General features: G+C 42.4%; 1 protein-coding gene across 6 annotated transcripts in view; it reads left to right on the top strand.

Annotated features, from left to right (window-relative positions):
- GPATCH8 (G-patch domain containing 8) overlaps positions 1-23,664 on the top strand; it is a 74,467-nt gene extending 50,803 nt beyond the window's left edge. For all 6 annotated transcript variants that reach the window (XM_045835998.1, XM_045836002.1, XM_045836000.1 and 3 more), the window contains 3 exons: positions 2,092-2,235; positions 15,881-16,011; positions 18,739-23,664. In XM_045835998.1, the coding sequence (XP_045691954.1) occupies positions 2,092-2,235; positions 15,881-16,011; positions 18,739-22,642 (4,179 nt within the window). In that variant the 3' untranslated portion in view covers positions 22,643-23,664. The remainder of the gene's footprint in view (positions 1-2,091; positions 2,236-15,880; positions 16,012-18,738) is intronic.
- Positions 23,665-25,415: the final 1,751 nt, after the last annotated feature.

Raw genomic sequence — 25,415 nt, 5'->3', positions numbered from 1 at the left:
TGAGGGAGAAAGTGGGAGGGATTAAGGAGTACACGTTGGTGGTTACAGAATAGTCGTGGGCATGGAAAGGACAGCATAGGGAATAGAGTAGCCCAAGAACATATATGCATGACCCATGGTCGTGGACAACATTGTGGGGATTGCCTGAGGGATTATGGAGGAGGGGACAGAGGGAGAAAAATGGGGACAACTGTAATAACATAAACAATAAAAGACGATTAAATTTTTTTTAATTTTTTAGAAAAGTACTTTAGGAAAAAGAAATGTGATTTCCATTGAAAGGCCTGAGATGCAGTGAGGAATCTCTCTTTTTTTAATCCTCAGTCCTTACCTGAGGGTATGTTTATTGAGACTAGAGAGAGGAGAATGGAGAAGAGGAGAAAGAGACATCAGTGTGAAAAACATTGATCAGTTGCCTCCCGTATATGCCTCAACTGGGGATTGAACCCACAACCTTTTGGTGCCCGGGACAATGTTCCAACTGACTGAGCCACCTGGCCAGGCTAAGGAATCTCTTATAATCAAAATTTAATTAGGTTGTGTGTGTGTTTTGATTTTTGGGGGGGAAGAGTAAATCTTCTAAATCTGTAGAAATACTATCAGAAAAATTTTCTTGCAGAATTAAGTAAAAACCAAGATAGAATTAAGATACGCTTCTACAGTCACCATTGCTAGAAGACGGGTTCTGCTTGGTGCCTGCTACTCCATACTGCTCACTTTGGGGTCAATGTCCAGTGTAGATGCCTCGGGCCGGAAGAGGACAGATCACATGCCTGCGTCCTAGTTGTAAGAGAGGTTGGGAAAGTGAGCTTTCGGATTTCTATCTTGGGGGGAAACCAGCACTGATGAGGAAGAATACCAACAAGTTGCTTAACAGCCAGACAACATGAAACGGCCCAGGATATTTAGAGGAAATGATCATAATGATTGAATATAGCAAAAATAATGATGTGCTATATATTCACTTTTTAGTTTTAATAAATTCATCTGAAATAGTCCTTTACTGGCATTCTACAAAATACAGCAACCATTTGTTGCTGACAAAGGAGCTCATGTGCAAAATGGTAAGAGAGATGGTAGGTGCTAAAGCTGCTTTGAAAGTGTCCCAAAAGTTATAATACTGAGGGGAAGAAAGGCCAATTTAAGAAGCCTTTGATATGAGACTTCTCTTCAGGTATTTTAACTAAACAGAGCTGCTCGTTGTGAGAACGGTGCAGCTACGCTGCTGTAAAGGACTGGCAGTGTGCAAATCATTCATCATGTCTTTCCCCTTCTCCTTCTGCTCTGCTTGCTTCAGGTGAATATACTGAGCTTGTTTTAAGATGTATTTTGATGTCTAGTTTTTAAGTGGGACTGCTGAGGCATACTGGACCATCTCTTGGTTCAGCCCTACAGTGTTGTGCCAGACCCTCATTAAAACCGGTGAATAACCCACATATATCTGTGTTGGCGGTTTGAAATTAGCAGTGGAGCTTACTCAGAGAGTAATCTCAAGTAACTCCGTAACTGGCCTCAATAATGTCTAAAAGTTGAATATAATGTTAGTCCAGCTTTCTCTGGGTATTTGCCTGGCATGTCTTTTTCTGTCTTTATCTCTTTAACTTTGAACTTTCTGAGCCCTCATGTTTTAGGGGGATCGCTTGCAATCAGCAAGTAGTTGGACTTTTTTTTTTTTTTTTGTCTTGTTAAGATTTTATTTTTAGAGAGGAGAAGGGAGGGAGAAAGAAGGGGAGAAAAAATCTAGAACTATTGGTGATAAAATTTTTTTGTATGGAAGTGCCTTCATTTCATCGTTTGTGAAAAATACTTTTATTTGGTATACAAATGAAAATGTATGTTTTAGCACACCGAAGCACACTGTCCTCCACCTTCTGTTGTTGCTTTTCAGTCTGCTCTCGGTCTGATTCTGGGTGATTTTTTTTTCTGGGTAGTTTTATGATTTCACTGTCTTTGGTACCTTCTAGTTTCACTAAAGGGTGTCTAGGTGCGTATTTTTATTTAACCTCTCTTCAGGTAAGACTACTTTTTTACAACATTCACTTAAAATTCTACCCAGTTCATTTTTTGTTTTTATTTTGTGGTTCCTTGCAGGATTATGTTGATAAAGAGAAGGCAATTGCCAAAGCACTGGAAGACCTCAGAGCCAACTTTTACTGCGAACTCTGCGATAAGCAGTATCAGAAACATCAGGAATTTGACAACCATATCAACTCCTATGATCACGCGCACAAGCAGGTGAGGAATAGTTATTTGCTAACAAACTAAAAGATACCTTACTTGTTGTTATAACTATTGAATTTTGAGTGGATCCAAAAAACTCGATGATTTTGGTTTCTTGTATCTGAAGGTTTTTATATGAAGTCATCTATCTGACTTACTTGACTTTTTTTCAGTGACAGAAGTCCTGCCATAGACCAACCCCCCTTGCCTGCCCTTCCAGCATTTTATGTAGAGTGGAGAATTGTGAGCTTCATAAATCTTGCATAAAATTTTGGTTTGAGTGGTTTCTCAATTTGTATTTGATTTGGTAATTCAACTGAGGATCACCAGGAACTTTGTTTTTCTTTCTCCCCTTTCTGAACATGTTAAACTTGAGTTGTCCCAGACTGGCCATCCCATCTTCTGTATAGAAGAATTCATGCTTTATTAGCTGCTCTTTCCTACCAGTAAGTCACTTTGTTACACCCTTGGAAGGTAGATAAATCTTGAGAAGGAAAATAAAATGATATGCTATCTTAACTTTAACAAAAAAACTCTGATGCCAAATGTTGAAGAGCTTGCTGTAAAATGAATTACACATTCTTCACAGTCTTTTTTTTTTTCCTTCATTAATTTAGGGGGTGAGGGGGTTGTACCTTAACTAGTTACTGGCATAGCGAAGGCAACAAAGACTGAGGGATTTTTAAAGGAGGAAATTAATCTTTAAATCTGTTGCAGAGTTCTGGCTCATTAAAGAATTTTGAGCCATTTGATATTGGGTGACTTCAGCAGACTTAACAAATACACCCAAAAAAGGGTATTTGTTAAACTTGTAAGATCTGTGGGCATTGCTTGGAATGCTCTCTTAAGCTGGTCCCGTTAAACCAACATTTTTTTAACCTTCGCTTAGCTTTATTTTTCAACCAGTGAAAGATTTCAGAGCGTTGGAAAAAGGAAGGCTTTGACTAAGCTTTACTTTTACTACCACAGAGGTCATTTTTAAGCTGCCTGTAGTAGTATACTTTATACAATAATCTCTTCCGAGTTCATCCACACCTAACCAATTTAAGATTCTTTCACTTCTTGAGTTTTATTTAAGACAGCTTTTCAACTTCTTGTACATTATTTTAATATAAGGTCAGTTCTGCCTGATTTGAAAAAGAGAAATTGAGAGATCATATATATCAGGGGAATCAAACTCACTTTCACCCTGGGCCATATAAGCCTCGAGGTTGTCTTCAAAGGGCTGAATGTAATTTTGGGACTGTGTAAATGTACCTGCTCCTTAACAGTTAAGCGAGAGCTCGGCACTGCCGCTGGGTAGCAACAAGGTGGAGGGCCGGACTTGGCCCGCAGGCCTTGTGTCTGCCGCCTGTGATGTATGTGGACAAGACATATTGGCAGTTACCTTACCCTTCTGAGAACCATCTGCCGAGAAAGAATAATGCAACAATGAATAGATGAATATACTTATTCAGTAACTTTTCTAGCTTTTCAGTGTGTATATAATTCAGATTTTCAGGTTAATTTTTTATGGAATTAACAAAGACATTTTACATCTAAGTATATACTCAACTTTTTGGGTTCTTGAAAATTTCTCCAGTTAAGCTCTGTGATTAGTTTAAGAGTCCAGAAGAAACTTTATGGACCAAAAGGACATTTAGAAAGGTTTTATTTTTAGTTGATGAGAAGTCTCTTGAGTAAAGTTTTAATTATAAAAGAATAAACCAGGAAAAATGTAATTCAAATTTGAATGTTTGTACACTTGCTTTTTAAGGTGGGAAAAAGTCTAAGCAAAACAGATTCACAATTAAATACAGAACTAATAAAATTCACATTGACAACATTAATGTGATGGAAGACAATGTTTTAGTGATGTTTCTTTCAACTTGAGAGAGGTAGAAATTGTTACAGCTCTGGTTCATTTGAATTTGATATGTTTGTTCTCCTGTGCACTTCGATTTGACCCGATTCTCTCACCACTTTTCCCATTGAGGTGGTCCTCTGGGGAGATGTTGTCCCCCAGGGGATACTTGACAATGTCTGGAGACATTTTTGATTATCACAGCTCCAGGGGGATAGAGCTACTGGCATCTAGTGCGCGGAGGCCAAGGGCGCTGTTGAACAGTTTTCAGTGCACGGAAAGCTCCTTGCAGGCACGTTGCTCGGCCCAAATGTCAGTCAGTAGTGCTGAGGCTGAGAAAGCCTGTACTTTTAGGACAACTGCAAACTTTCACATACAGATGATACTGCAATATCATTTAGTCTTTGCTTGGTACAAACAAATCACTGTCATTTTAACTCCCCAGTTATGTTGTAAACATTTACAGTGTTAATCTAGATGATCTTAAATATTCATTTTTTTTTTTAGATTATCATGAAAATACAAAATTAGGGTTTCCTATAGAGGATTCATGGACTACCTTACTCATTAACAGAAAACATATCTGTGATCCCTGATCTGGGAAAAGAATTTTTAGCTGGTATAATTAACGCTTGCCAATGCTCATTAGCTTATTTTTCCACCTTGATCAAAAGCACCTCTTAACTATTAGAAACCAGTGTAGTATGAATTTGTTACTTTGTTTTGGGAGACATATTTTTAATTTGGTTTCCATATAGGCTTTTTCATCTTTCTTTATACTGTTCTCTAATGCAAATGGTAGAATCTTGAGACAGAATACTATAAATATATAAACAGAAAAATGCACAACACTAACTTTTTGTATAGTTACACTCTTCCCTTCACTTAGAATTTCTGAAGAGCCTTTAATTGACCATGATACAACATAGCTAAGTAACCCCTAAGAGGAGGTAGGTCCCATTTTTTATTCCTCTTTGATGGACATGAACTTACACCATACAGATGGACCTACCATTTTCCACATTTATGCTCTAAAATCATAAAGCCACCCTGTCTTGTCTTCCAGGAAGGCACACAGGATTATTATGAATCTGAGATAATAGGTAAGTACATTCAACCCTGTTAGTAATCCCTAGTTTGCATCTCCCATCAAATTTTCACTATTAAAATTTTTCAGAAAAATAATTTATTAAGTTTGGTAAACTACTAGTACAGCAGGATTCTGAACGTGCACTTATCTTCATTAAACACAAATAATCTCTCAGGGCCTATGGAGTCACCCTCGTTTATGGTGATTTTTTCCCCCTCACTATCCACTAGTTTTTCCTCAAATTTCCTAAGATATTTTGTGAAGCAAGTTATTAATACACAAATATCAAGACCCAGTTTGATCTTCAAAAATGAAAAAGCTCGTTAGACATTTTGACTTTTTTCAGCAGTTTAACCCTTGTTTTAAAGTAATCGTTTCAGCCCTGGCTGCTGTGGCTCAACAGATTGAGTGTGGGCCTGCTAATCAAAGGGTCACCAGTTTGATTCCCAGTCAGGGCACGTGCCTGGGTTGTGGGCCAGATCCCAGTAGGGGCCACATGAGAAGCAACCATACATTGATGTTTCTCTCCCTCTCTTTCTCCCTCCCCTCCCCTCTCCAAAGTAAATAAATAAAATATATTTTTTTAAGTAATCATTTCAATACATTTTGAGATCTTCAAATGCATGCCTTATCATTCCTCAAGAGATGACCCAGTGATTCCTTTTTACATTGTAAGTTGGTTCTGAGATGCCTGAGTGCTCAGTAAGTGTTAGTGTCCATCTTCTACCACTGTTGGCTTAGTTGTAAGTTCAAGTTGACTTTGAAACTAAATATTTTTCCATTGCTACCTCCCTGTTTCTTTATTTTTGCATATCTTTTAAAATATGTCTGCTGCCCTGGCCAGGTGGCTCAGTTGGTTGGAGCAACGTCCTATGCACCAAAGGGTTGTGGGTTCAATCCCTGGTCAGGACGCATACACGAGGTAACTGATTGATGTTTCTCACATTGGTGTTTATCTCCCTCTCTCCCCTCCCCTCTCTCTAAAACCAATGAACATATCCTTGGGTGAGGATGTTTTTTAAAGTTCTTTTTTTTAAGCCTGCATACTAATTGATATGACAGTGGAAACCATTTATTTATTTATTTATTTATTTAATTTTAGCTTTGCAGATGTCCTAAATTTTAAACTTCAGAAAACATTTTTTTCCCCAGAGGTAAATTTTTAGCAGCCCAGTAACAGTCAGTGCCTTATTTTTGTTGTTGTTTTGTTTTTCTTTCTTGGTGCCTTTTCTTTCTTGGTGCCTTGTTACCTACTCGGGATTTTTCTAATCTTACTCTCTTTTATTTATGCCACTAGGGGCCTCCTCACCCACCAGCCTCTAGTACATAAACCAGATTGTCCCACAGCTCTTTTTTGTGGCCTTTGTGATGTTAGATTTTTCCCCTTTAATTTCCATTCCCAGTTTTTAAAAATGAGATTTTATGTAATTCAGGCTGTGGCTCATCTTGAAAAATTAAAATATCTGAACATTAGTAACAGGTGGCTAGAGGTGAATAGTTGCCATCTCTTAAAAGGCATGCACATGCGCTCACTCTCCACTTAGCTGCTGTTTCCACTTCGCCCTTTCTCTCGCGTCAGCCTGTGTTGGCTCATCACGTCGCCTGCCGACAGAAACTCCTCTGAACCTTTGAGTTTGGGACCCAGTCCTAGCCCTTCCCTCCTCTCCGCACAGGCTCCCACAGGTTCTGATTGATCCTGGGGAAGTAGCACGCTGAAAAGTTGCCTTATTGGGTCCAGCTTCCTTGTAGTTTCAGGACCATCTGTGGTAGTCAGATCCAGTTATCAAAATCTGGTATCGTAAAGCAGCTTTGAGAAATTTCTTTAACTTGTGGAATCAATATCGTAATCAGAGGAAAGAATGTTTTCAGACTGCCCCTTCTTTCTGCAGATGGATTCAGTATGAAAACCTCTGGCTTCTTTACGTTTTTAGAAAAGACTGAAGACTCACTTAATACCTAGGTTTGTTTTAGCTGTAAAAGCAATGGTTTCCTGAGCTTTAAATAGCTGAACTAAAACAGATTAAACCTGTAGCAACCATCAGTAACTTGTCTATCCTAAATTGTACAGAATAGACTCTATTATTATATGATTCAGTTAACTTTGTCTACACTGTTACAATTACTTTTTGATAGCATTGCTTACTTTTAGTTGACTGTTTCAGTACCCAGTAATGTATCTTACCAAGGAACAAAAATTATAGTTTTCCTTAATACTCAAAAATGAAATAACTTCTGACTTTAAGTGTTCTCTGAGAAATTCCATGGTGATGGAAGGAATGACCACTTACGGATTTCATTCAAGTGTGGAGTGGTCACTTTCCACTTGAAGTTTCATTGTTTAATGGTTGGATTTTTCCCTCTCAAGATAATTTACTGCATTTGATCCTCTGTATGCTTGGCACCTCAAAACCAACTGGATGTCTGGCAAGCCACTGCAGATTGTAACAAATGTGGACTGGGTTCCTGTTTTCAGTGCTACTTTGATATTCAATGGGAGGAAACACAGAACTCAGTAAATTAGAACAAGGTGAGAGAAGATAATTTTAGGGCTAAAATTTTTTTAAAATGACCCTTCTAAGAAGCGAAACCACTAAAATCATACACATGAAGATACTCCATAGGTACTCTATACTTTGGGGCTTGGTGGAATGTTTATATTTAGAAAACCTTAATTTATTTTACAGATGTGAAATAAGAATATCATAAAGTACTTACAAATCCCAAAACTTCATGAATGTTGGTTTAACCAGCACAATTCACCTCTGAAGAGGTTATGCTTTGAAAAGCAGTCGTGAAGAGGGGTATACATCTTACAACTTGAACACATTATAGTTTTATTTTAATAACCTGTGTCAGAGATGCAAGTTTTAGGTTCGGTGATACCTTGTACTACTGTGGATGCCATTTCTTTGGGACTTGTTTGCTTAATAAGAGAATTGCCATCCTTTGGCCAGGTCTCCGTAAAGTTGAGCATGTTTTAAGGTTTTTCACCTGTTCAGTCTTACCTACTCACCACCTCTGCTATGTTGGGAATAGACTTCTTACATCGACATCCTCGATAACCTTGGAGAACTCTGTGTCTGTTTAGGAAAGCCATCTTGCTTGTGAGCAGAGGAAACCCTAAACAGACCTTTTGAGAGCTAAGGTTGCTGATAAACTCTGTATTCTCTTACTGTGTATTTCTGACTCTTCATCTTGGCACACAATCCAAACTCGAGTAACCTTATTTATGTTCTGCAGTTTTCAAGCCCTTTTCTGCCCTGTGAAGTAAGTCCTCACTTACTGACATTGTCCACAGGCTCTCGGAAACTGTAACTTGAAACAGAACAACATGTAATGAAGCCGATTTTACCATAGGCTGATTGATAGAAACAAGCTAAGTTCCTGCAGCATATTTCTGGTCACAGAAATACCACCAAACTTCTAAATAAAGACCCCAAATACTTCTAATATTAAACATTGAAATAAGTGTGAGCTATACAAACATTTAAGAAAGATTAATAAAAACAAGATAATTATTTTCCAGCCTGGGTTGAGGGTGGTCAGAGCCTCTCCTGGCAGTTCAGGGAGCACGGCTGGCACCCACTCTGGACAGGATGCCCTTCCATCGCAGTGCGCACCCCACACACACGCGCCCTCACTCAGGCTGGGGCAGTGTGTAGAGACACCAGCTCATCTTTGGTATGCGGGAGGAAACTGGAGTACCTAGAGGAAAATCCACGTAGACATGGGAGCACGTGCAAACTGCAGGCAGTGGCCCAGCCCAGGAATCAGTTTTTCTTTTCTTACTAGTATTATAATGAAATGGCATTATTAAAGGACCTGCTGTCTACTTGTATTTATCACAGTATTACACTGTAGTGGTGATTTGAAAAGTTAAAGCAGCTTAAGGAATAAAGTTTGTGAGTGGCAGTGCTTTTCTGAAAAGAGCTCTGAACTGGGGTGCTCCTGGTGCATTTGCTTTGGACCCAAGTGACTCTCATGATCCATCCAATGTTACATAGAGGGCAAACCTTTGCCTTCAGGTGCGACCTAGAGGGTTAGCCTAAAACTCATCCACAAAACCACAACAGCATACCATTTCACACCTATCGTACTAGGGTGGCTAAAATTAAAAAGCTGTATTAACAGGTGTTGGAGAGAATATGAGGAAATGGAAACTCTCCCGCATTGCTATTGGGGCTGTAAATTATGTATCCCCTCTGGAAAACAATTTGGCTGTTCCTCAGAATGTTAAAGAACAGAGTTGCCATATGACCAGTTTCTGTCCAACAGAAATGAAAATATATGTCCACACAAAAACTTCACAAGATTGTCCACAGCTGCATTATTCATAGTAAAAGTGGAAGCAACCTAAATACTCATCAGCTGATGAGAGGACAAACAAAGCGATATATCCCTACAGTGGGATTTTATTCAGCAGGAAAAAGGAACGGCTTACTGATAAACACACCACGCACAAGCCTTGAGAATATTATGCTGTGTGAAGGAAGCCGGTCACAAAGACCCCCATGGTGTGTGTTTTAGTGGATATGAAAAGTCCAGGACAAGCAGATCCACAGAGAACGTCGGTTAGGTTTCCAGGGAATGGGTGGGAAGGGGAAATGGGGAGTGACTGCTAAGGCCGCATTAGGGAAAACGGAAATGTTCTAAATTAGATAGTGGTGACGGTGGCATAACTCGCTGAATGTACTATGCCCAGCAAATTTTACACTTCAAATCTGTTCATTTATGGTTATGTGCATTATATTTCAATGAAATTATTTTTAAAACTTCATTTTCCACCTTAAATTTTAGTGGTGATGGTGACTGTACATCTGTGTAAAATCCCTTATAGCAGGTATATCTGGTACTAAAGAATATACCATGCTTTTAAGGCCTTTTGCTGAATTTTTTAACATAACAAAGCAAGCATTACACAGTGATTTTATGACATTAATTTGATATTTACCAAATGATATTAATATGTATTGTGTTACAAAATAATTGGGCATAAAAGGTAAGTATTGTCATAAATGACTAATTAGTACTGCTCTTTGCCAGCAAAAAGAATGTATACTTTCCTCTTTCCCTCTGATTTTTTCTAGTATTTATAATCAGTGTTCGTGTTTAGTTTTTTGTGTTACCAAACATTGGGTTTTTGTGTTACAGAATAAAATTCATTTTCATTACTTAACAATATTCATGTGCTAAAGAAAGAATTTACATCTACTATCCTGTAACTTGGACTTCCTTAACCATTTAAGTAGGATCTTCCTTCTCAGAATACTTTTTAAATGCTGAGACTTTGTTCTCTCCTGGTCTTTTCCTCCCTCATCAGACATGGTGATGTCCTGGATGGATTCATCCAGAAGCATCAAACAGACTTGAATCAGGATAACCTGGATAAGTAACAACTACAGTATGATTACTCCCGTTTGGGAGAGGAAATCCACATTAATGTTACACTATAAGAGCGAAGTAGGAAACTGGGGAGATGAGGCCACGGATTTGGGGTGTGCAGGATTGTTAACGTAGAGGAAAGAGTGGTTGAGGTTCAGAAAAGTCAGGTTATGCTTAGCCAGAAAAAGAGATTGAGGTACATACAGCCACCCCTTCTTTACTCATTATTTCTCATCTCTGTTCATAACAAGAAATAACATATAAAAGTATATGTATGTGTTTCCTCTCCCAACAACTCATTTTAAAACTGAAACCAGTTCGATTAATTTTTTGTGTGCGTGGATTTTTTTGATTGTTGTTCAGTTACAGTTGTCCCTATTTTCCCCCCATTCTCTCCCCTGCTCTACCCACCCCACCTCCCACATTCCGTCCTTCCCCTCACCTTATCTTTGTCCATTGTACGTGTTCCAAGAGGAGATGACCCTCCTCTTCTTGCCCCCGAAACATTTGATAAGTGGTTATTGAGCATCTCTTGTGCTGTAGACAGTGGTGTGTGTGTCGCAAGGCTAGTTAAAAGGAGGGCCCTGTTCTGGGAGAGTGGGGTCATCATCTAGTAAGAGAAAAGAGCCCATGGATAATCTTTCGACCCTAAAGAGACAAAATTAGGTTTTATCTTTAGAGTTGAGTAAATATTAGAACATAAGATTTTTAATGGCAATAGGAAATACTCTGCCTATGTTCTACCTGTTTTTTCACATGGAAATAATAGTTTTTGTTTCTTAAATTGAGATAACAGATATAAAATATTTGAGAAAGGTTTATTCCTAGTAAAGTATACTCAACAAACAAACTTGTAGCATCAAATTTTCTTTTGATGGAGGCAGTAAGAATAGAATAGCACCAAAAGATAACAAAATATTTTATTAGACTCAGACCCTTAGGATTTTGTCAGGGAAAGCTATATAGAGGTGTCTGTCATTCGTTTTCAGCTTAACCAGTGCCATTCTTTACTGTTGGCGTTATTGATGCCAACTTCACATTATTGATGATCTGGGCAAATTTATCATTCACATTAAAAACCTGGGGAAGACGTACCAGATTCATTTTCCTGGTTTAATTTGTTTACAGTTGCATAGTGGAGCAGGAGTTTGTTTCTGGAGTAGATGTTTTATTCTGCCAGTGCAGTGCTATTTAGCTGTGGTGTAAGAACAGGGATGTCATTTACATTTGAAGTGATCTTCAGCCCAAATAGCCATAGTTTATGTGGATGGGGACGGTGGCTTGTTTGTTAAGGCCTTCCCTCTGCTGGTCTTTTGAGAGATTTAATGGAAACCCCAGCTACCATGTGATTCAGAATCACTGAGAAATGTTACTTACTTTGTATTCTATACCACAAATGTGTATCTTTTTGGAAGCATATTATTGGTTTCTTGGGAAAACAGGATCTTGAAACCTCTTCATTTGAATGGGGTTTAGTGTGCTTTTTAGTAAATCAAATATTTTCCAGCTAAAAATGTGTTATTTGGCTTAACTTTTTAGTAATAGTTCAATAAGTAAGCGAATTTATTAGCATACTTTATAATTTTCAGAGATAAGGGCATGTATTATTGGCTTTGGAATAAGCTTAAGTGATCAATTACACCGTTCAGATAAGACCGTGTCCCAGTTTGGAGTCTAACTGGGATTTTTGTGCATGACATGGAATTTGCTCAGCCTTTGAAAAGAGTTTTGGATTGTCGGTACATGTATAATTTTGTTCTTCTTGCATGAGTTCTGTCTCTAGTAGACAAGTGTGTTGCTTCTTGAGTCTCACCTAGAAGAAGTTGTCTAAAGTTGTGTTCTCTTTAGAACTTAAAAGGAAAGAAAAGGTACAAATCAGAGAGAATTTCATACTGATACTCAGTGACAAAGGAGGCAGGTTTGGTAGCCTTTCGGAATAAAACAGGGAACTTCAGAAAACCTGACTGTGAATTAGGGTCTGGTACGTTTTTATAAAAATTACTTTTTAGATAGGAAATTGAGAAGTTCCTGATCAGGATCTTTTTTTGGCATTTGGCCCAATTCTGTCTAGAAGTAAGGGGCCTTTTAGACTTTTTGATTTATCTAAAGAATGAAACTCCTTACTATTTGAGAGTAGTAATAGCTAGGAAAACCATATTATTATATAACTTGAATATGTCCCTAGTAGAGATATGAAAATATTTCCTAATCAAATTTTTCTATAAATGATAAAAATTCATATGGGGGAAAGTTAAGGATCCAATGTTTAAGCCAAATTATTCATCAACCATTCACACGTATTAGAGTCTTAGTATTGCTCCATGCACTGAAGAGTTTCTTATAACGGTAAACCTAGTCCTTCCCTCAAGTAAAGATGTGGGGGAAGAGGCAGTGTGGAACAGCTTCACCATTCTGAGTGCTTTACATTTATTTTCTCATAACTCTGTGGCTAGATAGCCCTCTTTTTCTGATGAGGGAACTGGGGCTCAAAGAGGCGAAACCATTTGGCTAGTAATTAATGGACTTGAATCCAAGTTTTCTGACCTGAAACTTTATAATAAAGTATAGTCAGCAAAATATGATGTTTGCTAGATGAGTTGTCTCGAAGTGCTAGTTCGACAGTTCAGAAAGAAGAAAATCCTATCTTATGAGAGATCAGTAGAGACATTGCAAGGATAATTTAGTTTGACCTTGAGTAGAAAGGAGAGGCTTTGAGTTAGAAATTCATTTTTATCATCAAAATGCCTTTATCTGAAAGAGATCTCAAATAAAGTTAGTAAAGGTGTTGTGGGTATTTGCTGCACCCTGTATAGAACCAGGATAACTTTGCATAGAAGGGGCTACAATTTGCATTTGTTTTATTGACAGCATCTCATTTTGTTCACTCCCCACCTCCTGCTACGTGGTGGTAGGAGTTGGACATAGATGATCTTCAGGATGACGTGGGCATAGTCTTATCCCTTCGACTCCAAGGTCGCACCAAGTGGCTTGTTGAGTGATTGGGAAGCTTAATGTCTGACTTTTTCTGGAAACGCCAGACTTCGATAGTGTTCATTCTTTAAACAGTGTCCTGTAGTTTGGGAAATAACTCCTAAAAGTGACAAAATATTTGTAAGAGGGAAGGGAATGACTGGACACAGGGAGATTTTTCCAGGCTTATTGGGTGGCTGAGAGAAGGCAGCAGATGTGAGAAAAGCATACACTCCATTTGAATCTTGGCTAGAGAGCCTGCTAAGTGTTTGGGGCAGAACTAAAAATAAAAAATAAGACTAGATTTGTGGCCTACCGTAATCATCTAATAGTCCTGACAGGCCCTTTATCTCTTTTATTTTCTTCAGAAGGAGGAAATTAGAATCCATATTTATTTAAAATAATTGATCTTCCATCTTAAAGTAGTTTTTATAAAAATTATAATTCTAGCCCTTCCTGGTGAGACAACTGATTAATATTTCTGTCCCTCTCTTTCCCCCTCCATTTCCCTCTCTCTAAAAATAAATGAAATCTTTTTTTCCCCCCCTGGCTGGTGTGGCTCAGTGGATTGAGTGCTGGCCTGTGAACCAAAAGGTCGCCAGTCCGATTCCCAGTGAGGGCACATGCCTGGGTTGCGGGCCAGGTCCCCGGTTGGTTTCTCTCCCACTCTTTCTCCCTCCCTTCCTCTCTCTCTCTAAAGGTGAATAAGTAAAATATTTTAAAATAAAAATAAGTAAAATCTTTTTTTAAAAATTATAATCCTGGGCAGCAAGCCTCAGTAAAACAATTTTGCCAGCTGTTGGTTACTCGAACATCCCCAAAATAAAGGTAAATGAAAATAAGACTAATGGCTTTTAGACAGCAGTGATCTTCCCTAAAGTTCTATAACCATTTTTCCTGGAAAAAAAAAAAAAAAAACGTAGTGCTTCCACTTATCCACTTAACACAGGGATTATCACTGTGTTTGTGTGTGTGTGTGTGTGTGTGTGTGTGTACATATGTATGTTGTACAGGTGCTTCTTCCCCCAACACTTTTAGAGTTGATGGCTTTGTCCCTGATTGTTCAGTATAATAGTTTACAGATTCACTAAGAGAGCTTGTGTAGTAATGCTTGCTTTATTTTTTTTCTCTTCCACTCTTGTTTTATTTTTACTTTTTTTTCTTTGTGATGTGACATTTTCAGCTGATGTATTGAAAGCAAATCCTTCTAATTTGGGAGCCCAGATCACAAGAGTGAGTTTTTCTACTAGTGTCTTTAGCTGTATATCTTTTTTGTGTGTGTCTTTCCATCCCCCCCCCCAATTCAGAAATACTCCAAACACATTTCATAAATACTAGATAAGAAAATTCCTCTGTCTGTTGAACATCATACCCTTCCACAAAGCAATGTCCACTTTATATTGGGTCAAATTCTTTTTCCCAGTGCTGTTGTAAGAACATAGGATAATGTGTGTGTTTTGGGTTTGTTTTATTTGTTTTTTATATTATTGTAGTATGTTGAAATAATTTTACTTCTGTCTTCACTGCAGCTAGATATGTCTGGACCCTGTCAGTAGTGTGTCATAGTACTGTTGTTGTTTTGTTTTAAGGAAATTTATATAATAACTTCTGACAATAAAAGACCCATCCTTTTATTAGGGTTTTAAGTAATAAATTCTTTGACTTATCTCTGTTCTCCTCCTCATCCCCTGGATGTTCCTCTCAGGATCAGGAAGCAGTGAAAAGCTATACGTACTGCTGTCTCGTTTCAGCAGACTGACCAGGTGAACTGTGGTCAGACTGGTGAGCTCTGAACATGCTAGCATTGGAAGGCGGTTTGTTGGATAGTTGCAGGGGAACTGTTTATGCTGAAAAGAAATAATAGCACCTTTTTATGGTGAAATAACAGTATGCTTTCTATTGGTTCTGATTCAAATAACTTCCCCATGTAAGCTGTACATTGCTTTTTAAGATCTTAATGCCTGGGTAATTTTCTGTACTAGCTTAACCCCTTTCTGTTCTTTGGCTTGTGTTATTACAATTTATCTCATGTTCTGTTTGTCTAGTTTTGCATCCTAGAAGAGCAGGTGATTAAATAGTCCCTTTTCTCTCCTCCTAGTGTTTTAAAATTTGCTTGTTGCTTCTGACATCATTTAAGTTTGACCAATAAAGCATATGGTATGCTATCCTCATTAGAAAGGCAGGCACTCCAAATGTGTACCCAGAGTAATCAGCCATTGTGTTTTCAGTTACCAGAAGAGAGCATAACAATGTAGTCTATGCTAGCACTGTTATAATAACCACTGATTGAGGGTAAATTTTAAAAGCCTTGCTTTCAGAATCCCCAAGGTATTCTAAATCACCCACCCCTCTGTTCACTTCTTCTCTTACCCCAGAGATTGAAAGATCTCAAGCAGAGAGAGTTTGCTCGAAATGTTTCTTCAAGATCCCGCAAGGATGAGAAGAAGCAGGAAAAAGCTCTCCGGCGCCTCCATGAGTTGGCAGAGCAAAGAAAACAAGCTGAATGGTGAGGATATTTCTTCTCAGAGGGTCTACAGATAATTGTAACCCTTAAGTTTTAAGATTATAGTTTAAGAATAATGATCTTTAAATTTTTAATAGATCCTTCTTTCAACCTAAAAGCATATCTACACTTGGAGTATAATACACTGATTAATATGCTCCTTTGGCCCTGGCTGGTGTGGCTCAGTGAATTGAGAGTGTTGGCCAGCGAACCAAAATGTCACCGGTTCTATTCCCAGTTAGGGACATGCCTGGGTTGTGGGCCAGGTCCCCAGTAGAGGGCAAGCGAGAGGTGAACACACGTTGATGTTTCTCTCCTTCTCTTTCTCTCATTTTCTCTCTCTAAAAATAAAAAAAAGAATGTTTTTCTGAGGGCACATCCTACAGTCTGTATGACCTTAAATTATCTAATCTCTATGTTGTCTTATCTATAAGATGGAGATGGTAATAAAAGTCTACTCCTTATAGTTGTTGTGAATAGTGATTAAGTTATTACATAAAAAAGTGATTATTAGATGCTTAGTACATAGAAGATGTTCAATAAATTATGGAGCTGTTAATTGCTCCTATCTCCAATATTCTTTGTAGAAAAGCCTATATATTACAGTTTTATAGCTAAAAAGTACTGGGACGCAGATTCAAGTATTCCAGTTGCCTTTTAAGGACTATACAGTTAGTACTAACCACCCTGAAACCTAGGGAATTCTCTAAGGTTCCTGCCTTCTTGAACGTTCTTTTTAATGTTCCTTTGTGGTTCTCAGTTAACAATTTGGGGCTGATATTTTCCCTAAGGTGGAATTTATTCCACCTAGGGCTTTATTTCTAAGCAGCTAGACTTTAGAGACCCAGTCTTTGGGCATCTGAGGATTCATGAAGTATACACTCCAGTCAGAAGAACTAGGCCCACCCTGGCTGGGTGGTTCAGTTGGTTGGAGCTTCATCCTGTACACCAAAAGGCTGCAGGTTCGATCCCCAGTTAGGGTGTGTACAAGAGGCAACCAGTCGATATTTCTCTCTCACATCAATGTTTCTTTCTGTCTTCCTGTTCTCTAAAACCAATATACGTATCCTCAGGCGAGGATTAAAAAAAAATAAGGAGGTTTGTTTTTAATGGCTGGCCAGGACCAAAGGAAGGAACCCGTTACAATCAAAAGAGAAACTGATTGTGTTTATTAAAAGTTTACAGCCCAGTTGGGGTCAGAGTTTCCAGGTTCCTGGACTTACTAGGTTTATTTTTGCCTCTTGATCCTTTTTTGCCTATTAACTTCTCTTGTGTTTTTGGAGGCAGAAGGAAGGGAGAGAACACGTAGAACGTAACTTTTGAAACAGAGTTAAACTATCAGCTCTCGTGTTGGGTTAAACCGTCTGTAGATTCCTTCTTTGGCGTCTCTTTATGTAGTAAGCGCATTCCTCTTGGGCATGTTGCAAGGGTACCTCCTTAAAAAGTATATAAAAGGCCACCATCTAGTTCAGGACATATTTTAATACATGTTTTTCTTCAGAGATGACGTTTAGTTCTGTTCCATAAACAAACAGAAGACGACCACATAATCCCTGGGGAGAATAAAAGGTTGTGAACCCTCATCAGTCGTTTCACTGTCCTGAGAATAGTGCGTGACCCCCCAGTAACATGAAGTAGCATGGCAGAGACTGAGCAAAAGATCAAATAAGTCCCCTTTTTATTCAGTGTGACGGTTTCTTTGCTGTGGGGTAGGTTTCATGGCACAGTGTAAGTATCTCACTGTCCAACTCGGTTAGGTTCCCGTCTTCCAATAGCAGTTCGGAGAGCAAGGGATGCCACAGCATCCAAATACACTTGACCCTGAGTTGGCTAGTAGCTGGAGTTCAGGTATGAGGACCTCGACCCAAAAGATATCTAATCCCCTTCGTTCCTCAGTTTGCCTTGATAGGTAGATACCTTCATAGTTCACACGCCGTACTGATCTCAGGTGGAACCAGGGTTTAAAACACTGGCTTTGGGGCTCCTCAGTGTTCTGTGGTCAGAGCTGAGACAGTCCTCAGTGGTATCATGACCACTGGATGGGATGCCTGGAAAGAATCACAAAACCAAAACACGTGCTTGGGTGGGGTGCCTAGGAGACAGGCACAGACTCGGTTTCCCAGGCGTACTGATCACAGACTGTCGGAGAGTAGCACGGTGCAGATTTCTGACTGTGTTAAGCTCAGAGAATATGTACATTTTTAAAAAAGAAATTTGAGGGGAAACTGTGATAGAATAACAATTTCAGAAATGGTATTTTTTAAAATATATGAAATTTGAAAGCAGAAGAAATTAGAGGGGTTTGGGGGCGTTTTTTGTTTGTTTTGGTTTTTAGCTGAACAGAATCTTTGTGAATAGACTTTCAGCCATACATTTGATAGCATGCTGATGGTTAAGATGATACAAGAAGAAATGAACATGGATACAGGATGGGTAGACTGTACCATATGGTAATGATTAAGTATTTTAATTTAGACACCTTAGGAAAAAATAGCTGTGAATGTCTAGTTTTGAAAATGTAGCCCGACAGATCAGTGGCGTGAGCCGTTGCCGGACTGCACTGAGGGCGTCCCCTTCATCGGTACAGGGCTGGGGGGTGGCTGCCAATTGGGGGCCTTCAGACCTGCCTGTGAAGGGCAGTAGAACAGGAGGTAAGTATTTGATGAGAAGTAATGAAATGTACTCCTAAACCTGTTTTTTTGTTTTTTGTTTCTCTAAACCATTGTGTAGCGCGCCTGGAAGTGGTCCTATGTTCAGGCCAACCACGGTGGCTGTAGATGAAGAAGGTGGAGACGATGATAAAGATGAATCAGTAATGAACAGCGGCGTCAGTGCCGCTGCCGCTTGTGGCCCGGGATCTGAATTCCCCGCGGATAAAGGAGGCCCTTTCACTGCGGTGCAGGTCGCTAATACCACTGGACCGGCACAGGCTCCTGGGTTAGTCTCCCAGGGCGTCAGCTTTGGCATTAAGAATAATCTGGGTACTCCGTTGCAAAAATTGGGAGTGTCATTTTCTTTTGCCAAGAAGGCTCCTGTCAAACTCGAATCAATAGCATCCGTTTTCAAGGACCTCGCGGAGGAAGGGCCCTCTGAAGATGGAACAAAAGCTGACGAGAAGGGTTCTGACCAGGTCCTACAGAAGGTGGGAGACTCGGATGGTGGTGGCAATCTCGATGGTAAAAAAGAGGACGAAGACCCTCAGGATGGAGGGTCCCTTGCTTCCACTTTATCTAAGCTAAAAAGAATGAAGCGAGAGGAAGGGGCTGGGGCCACAGAGCCAGAGTATTATCACTACATCCCCCCAGCACACTGCAAAGTGAAACCCAATTTTCCCTTCCTCCTCTTTATGAGAGCCAGTGAACAAATGGAAGGTGATAACAGTACTCACCCAAAGAATGCCTTGGAGAGCAAAAAAAGCAATTCTCCCAAGCCTAAAGGCTTCATCAAGGTGGCCGCGAGCCAAGGAGCAGAAAAGCCAGTTAGTGAAGTCTCCCCGCAGCAGACAGAAACTGGTGTGGCCGAGCCCTCAGAACCTGGAAGCAAAGCTGAAACAAAGAAGGCCTCAGGGGGGGATGTAAGTGAGCAGAGTTCAGAGAGTCAGAGTCAGAAGGCTTCAGAGACCCAGATGTGTGAGTCCAACCCTTGTAAAGAAACCTCCCAGGCCGCCTCAGCAGGGAAAGAAAGCCATGAGGGACCCAAACATCCTACTGGTCCCTTCTTTCCAGTTCTGAGCAAAGATGAAAGCACCGCCCTCCAGTGGCCATCGGAACTATTAATTTTCACCAAGGCAGAACCCTCCATTTCGTACAGTTGTAACCCTTTATACTTTGACTTTAAACTTTCAAGGAACAAAGATGCCAGAGCTAAAGGGACAGAAAAACCAAAAGACCCAGGAGGTTCCTCCAAGGACCATCCCCAAGGCCTTGACCCTGGTGAGCCAAATAAAAGCAAGGAAGGAGGAGAAAACATAGAACATTCCTCAGGAGACAGAGTGGATGCGCCTGCTTCAGGGTCTGGCTGTGTCAGCCAGAATAAAGCGGAGCCGGGTGGCAGCCACGGCTCGGAAACAGAAGACACCGGGAGGAGCCTTCCTAGCAAGAAGGAGCGCTCTGGCAAGTCCCACCGACACAAAAAGAAAAAGAAGCACAAAAAATCCAACAAACACAAACGGAAACACAAGGCCGATCCGGAAGAGAAAAGCTCTAAGGCTGAGTCTGGGGAGAAGTCTAAGAAGCGCAAGAAACGGAAACGGAAGAAGAATAAGTCAGCCCAGGCAGATTCCGAACGGGGACCCAAACCGGAGCCCCCTGGGAGCGGGAGCCCCGCGCCGCCGAGGAGGCGGCGGCGAGCCCCCGACGATTCCCAGCGGAGGTCCCTCCCGGGCGAGGAGGGGAGCAGTGGCAAGAAAGACGAGGGCGGCGGCGGCGGCGGCGGCAGCGGCGGCGGGAGCGCCCAGGATCACGGTGGGAGGAAACACAAGGGCGAACCCCCGGCGTCGTCCTGCCAGCGGAGAGCTGGCACCAAACGGGCCAGCCGGTCCAGTCACCGGAGCCGACCCAGCAGCGGAGATGAGGACAGTGACGGTGTTTCGTCACGCCGGCCGCACCAGAAGTCTCCGTCCCAGTACAGTGAGGAGGAAGAGGAGGAGGAAGACTCGGGCAGCGAGCACTCCCATAGCCGCTCACGATCCGACCGGCATCATTCCTCACGCCGGTCCTCTCGGCGCTCCTACTCGAGCAGCTCAGACGCGTCCTCAGACCAGAGCTGCTACAGCAGACAGCACAGTTACTCCGACGACAGCTACAGTGACTACAGTGACCGCTCGCGAAGGCACTCGAAGCGCTCCCATGACTCTGACGACTCAGACTACACCAACTCCAAGCACCGGTCCAAACGGCACAAATACTCCTCTTCCGATGACGACTACAGCCTCAGCTGCAGCCAGTCCCGGAGCCGGTCCCGGAGCCACACCAGAGAGCGCTCCCGGTCCCGAGGCCGCAGCCGCAGCAGCAGTTGCAGCCGCAGCCGGAGCAAACGGAGGAGCCGCAGCACCACGGCCCACAGCTGGCAGCGGAGCCGGAGCTACAGCCGCGACCGCAGCCGCAGCACCAGAAGCCCTTCCCAGAGGTCAGGCTCCAGGAAGGGATCGTGGGGTCACGAGAGCCCCGAGGAGAGGCGTTCTGGTCGTCGAGACTTCATTCGCTCCAAAATCTACCGCTCCCAGTCTCCTCATTACTTTCGGTCAGGCCGGGGGGAGGGTCCTGAGAAGAAGGAAGATGGCAGAGGAGGTGACGGTAAAGGAACGGGCCCGCCGTCTCAAAACAGCAGTGTCGGTGCAGGAAGGGGGTCAGAGGGTGACTGCAGCCCTGAAGATAAGAACTCCCTTACGGCCAAACTGCTACTGGAGAAGATCCAGTCCAGGAAAGTGGATAGGAAACCCAGTATGAATGAGGAGGTGCTGGCCACCCCTAATAAAGCTGGTCTCAAGCTTAAGGACCCCCCACAAGGGTACTTTGGGCCCAAGCTCCCTCCCTCTCTTGGCAATAAGCCTGTCCTTCCACTGATAGGGAAGCTCCCGGCCACTCGAAAGCCCAACACTAAGAAATGTGAAGAGTCTGGCTTAGAAAGGGGAGAAGAGCAAGAACAGTCAGAGACAGAAGAAGGGCCTCCGGGGAACAGTGATGCCCCCTTTGGACATCAGTTCCCCCCAGAGGAAGCAGCTGGCCCCTTATCAGAACCCCCTCCAGAAGAGCCAAAGTCTGAAGAAGGTACTGCTGATCATCCTGTGGCTCCACTAGGCACCCCAGTGCACTCTGATTGCTATTCTGGGGACCCAGCCATGTCCCATAACTACCTCCCTGACCCCAGTGACGGGGACACCCTAGAGTCCCTGGATAGTGGCAGTCAACCAGGCCCTGTGGAATCTACCTTGCTGCCCATGGTGCCAGAACTTGAGCACTTCCCCAGTTACGCGCCTCCCAGTGGGGAGCCTAGTATTGAGTCAGCGGATGGGGCTGAGGACGCCTCCCTGGCCCCGCTGGAGAGCCAGCCCATCACCTTCACCCCTGAGGAGATGGAGAAGTACAGCAAGCTCCAGCAGGCCGCGCAGCAGCACATCCAGCAGCAGCTTCTGGCCAAGCAAGTGAAGGCCTTTCCAGCTTCTGCTGCCCTGGCCCCAGCCACTCCAGCCCTGCAGCCCATCCATATTCAGCAGCCGGCCACAGCCTCCGCCACCTCCATCACAACTGTCCAGCACGCTATCCTACAACATCATGCCGCAGCAGCTGCCGCCGCCATTGGCATTCATCCCCACCCTCATCCCCAGCCACTTGCGCAAGTCCATCATATCCCCCAGCCGCACTTGACCCCCATTTCTTTGTCCCACCTCACCCACTCAATCATCCCTGGCCACCCTGCCACCTTTCTCGCTAGCCATCCCATCCACATCATTCCTGCCTCAGCCATTCATCCCGGACCCTTCACCTTCCACCCTGTCCCACACGCCGCCCTCTACCCCACCCTCCTTGCCCCCCGGCCTGCTGCAGCAGCTGCTACTGCTCTCCACCTTCACCCACTACTGCACCCCATCTTCTCAGGTCAAGACCTGCAGCACCCTCCCAGCCATGGCACATGAGTTGGGGGGTGAGAGCCCAGGTAGGACCAGGGAGAGTGGCCCGTAAGTCTTCCCTTGGGGTTGTCGAGCCATTCATGCCAGCAAGCAGAAGCTGGGACGGGCAGTGTCTGGTAGCCAAAGAGTCGAGTTTTGGCTTGCAGGGCTGGTTTTAGATTTGAGGTTTGCTTTGGGTTCACTATCAGGGATTTGTTTTCCCCTCTGTCCCTCCTGTGTTTCTGAGCTAGGGAGCCCCAGTCAGTACTGCGCACCCCTCTGCAGCAACATCTCCAAACCGTCGGGTTTAGATGCGCCCCTCCTCCCTCTCCTTTTTAACCTCTGCTCTTCCCTTCTATAAGTTTTAAACCGTTTTCCTCCTCTCTGGCCAGCGGGTTGTCCTTCTGATCCCGCCTTTCCGTTCTCTTTGACCGCCCCTTGGTGACTTTGTGTTATCCGGGTGAGTTGGAAAGGGAGTCTGACCTGGAATCAGATGCGACTCGGGCTGTTCCTCCACCCACTCCCCACATAGAGAGCCACACGTTTGGCACTGTTGTCCTCCTGCCCCTCGCTCCCGGAGAGACACCGGCACACCCCGGAAAGGAGACCCTGCCGCGGCGACAGGCCGTGCGTGCGTGCGGATGGAGCCTCGCCCCTGTGCTTCCCCAGAGAGGAGCTCGTGTGTCTGAGGGTGTGTTTCTTCTGTCATGTTGATGTTTCCTTCTTAATTTATAGGATTTTTTTAATGTAAAAAAAATTGCACTGAACTCTATAAACGTAAATGCTGCTTTTTGTAGCTCATAAAAAAGGTTCCATATTTGTAGTATACTGCAATAATATTTTTTACATCCAGCTCTTTAAGTGATCCTTGTTCTGGTGGCTTTGTGTAAATATGTTTGCCCTAGTTGGATTAAGAAACTAAAGGTTATAAAATGGAAACAAGAAATAAAGTATTTGTTTTCTGCTAGATGCAAAAATGACTAAGCATGTATATTTTATCAAACTCATGTATTTTTTTGAAGTTACGAACTATAAAAATGTTAAAACAAGAAAGGAACATTGTTTAACATTTTTGCGGGGACAAAAGGTTCACTAACTTGCATTAAATGGTGCCCCCCAGCACTGGGGTTTTTTAACGAATGGGCATCAGTCAGCGGGGGCGTGGGGAGGACACTCGGTTATGACAGCCTCCCTCATGTGCTCTGCTGTTCCGGACAGAGAACCAGGTGGGGCCCCCGGAGGAGGAGGACATTCAAGAGCTTTATCTGAAAGCGGATTCAGAGTGATGAGGGGTTCCCTGGGTGCCTTGTTCCAGGCGGTCCGTTTGCCTTCCTAGTACTTAGCCTCCTCTGACAATTTTTTTTTTAATGTGCCTTTTGGGTTGGCTAGAAACAAGTAGAAGTGGACTGGGGGATGCTAGAGTTGAGACAGTTTTCTTCCTTTTTTTTGGTGGGAGGTGAGCACGTTTGTAGATACTGCAAATTCTTTTGCTTCATGGTTTTCATGCCTTCAGCCCAGCTTAATTTAAGCAGTGAAGATTCCTTTTTTTCTCTTCTGTGACATCATGACACCTACCAGGGGAAGTTGCACCTCAATTCCTCTCCCTCCTCTTGCCTTTCACCCAGGCGCCCAGACCTATGAACACAAGGGCCCACAGGTGTTTAACTTGCAGGTCTCGTCCTCAGCGGAGTTAGCAGTTCCCTGTTCGGCGACTCCCGACCCGTTGCTGTGACTAGGATGGTTGGGTTGTGACCTACAGGGAAAATAGAGCCTGCTGTTCGGTTTCTCAAATTCCCAAAAAGAAAAAGGTTTTGAGTTCATGAGAAGCAAGTGCTGGGCAAACAAGGGTCTCGACTGGCCCTCCCACTTTTTCAGTGCTCCTGTGTGACTCAGAAGCAGCGCTGTTTGGATAACTAGCACTGGAAAAATGAAATCATGTCTTTGAAGTGAAGGGACTAATTTTTCTTTGCTCTCAGCCCATGTAAATAATTTAAATAATACAGTATTACCATTTTTGTGCTGCTTCCCATTAGCTTGTAGATTGAGCCATACTCTGGCTGCCTCTACCCTCCTGGGGGCAGTTTGCGTTAACTCTCAGAATAGTGATTTTAAAACATAAAGAAAGAAAAACAAAGTAGCCTATCCTTCCTTATAAGCATAAAAGATTGTATTTAACTTTATCACATATGATAGAGATATATACGCTGTACAATTAGGGAAAGGAACTTTCTAATAAACCAATGATTTGTGGAAACTTAGTAGAGTCTCTTGTGATTGTTGCCCCACCCGCTCAAGCTGGGAAGGGATGGAATTACGGGTTGCAAATAACATCTCACCTCGTCTGAAGTGATCGAGGAGGAGACTCCCGTGAACCAGGTGCTGATGACGTTTGGAATTGTGCCACTCGGAGCTCAGGCTGCCCAAGTGGAGGGGACAGGTTATGTCGTGGGAGGAAGTATAATAAAGTTTCTCATCCTTGGAATGTGCACCTTCTTTCCACTCTTTCCCACAAGAGTTTTCTTTTTCTACCTTTACCTCATGATAGATATGTAATCTGTGTGTAATAGAATGTAAGTGTTCCCTAAATAAATGGTTTGGAATTCCTGGCTTTGACTTTTAGGATTTTGAGTAAGCTTTAGGACAGTGGGATTACAAGTTATCTGCCCGGCCTTTGCCCTCCAGGTGTAGTTCTGTATACCAGAGTCAGTTTTGAATTATTCTCAACCTTATAATAATAATACAGTGCTTGAGAGCTAATAATTAATAGAATAGTAAAAGAAAATACTACTTCTGACTGAGC

The sequence above is a fragment of the Phyllostomus hastatus genome, unplaced genomic scaffold (genome assembly GCF_019186645.2).
Source record: "Phyllostomus hastatus isolate PE091 unplaced genomic scaffold, TTU_PhHast_1.1 phas_contig_210, whole genome shotgun sequence".
NCBI lineage: Eukaryota > Metazoa > Chordata > Mammalia > Chiroptera > Phyllostomidae > Phyllostomus > Phyllostomus hastatus.
This window is presented reverse-complemented; position numbering and strand designations above follow the sequence as displayed.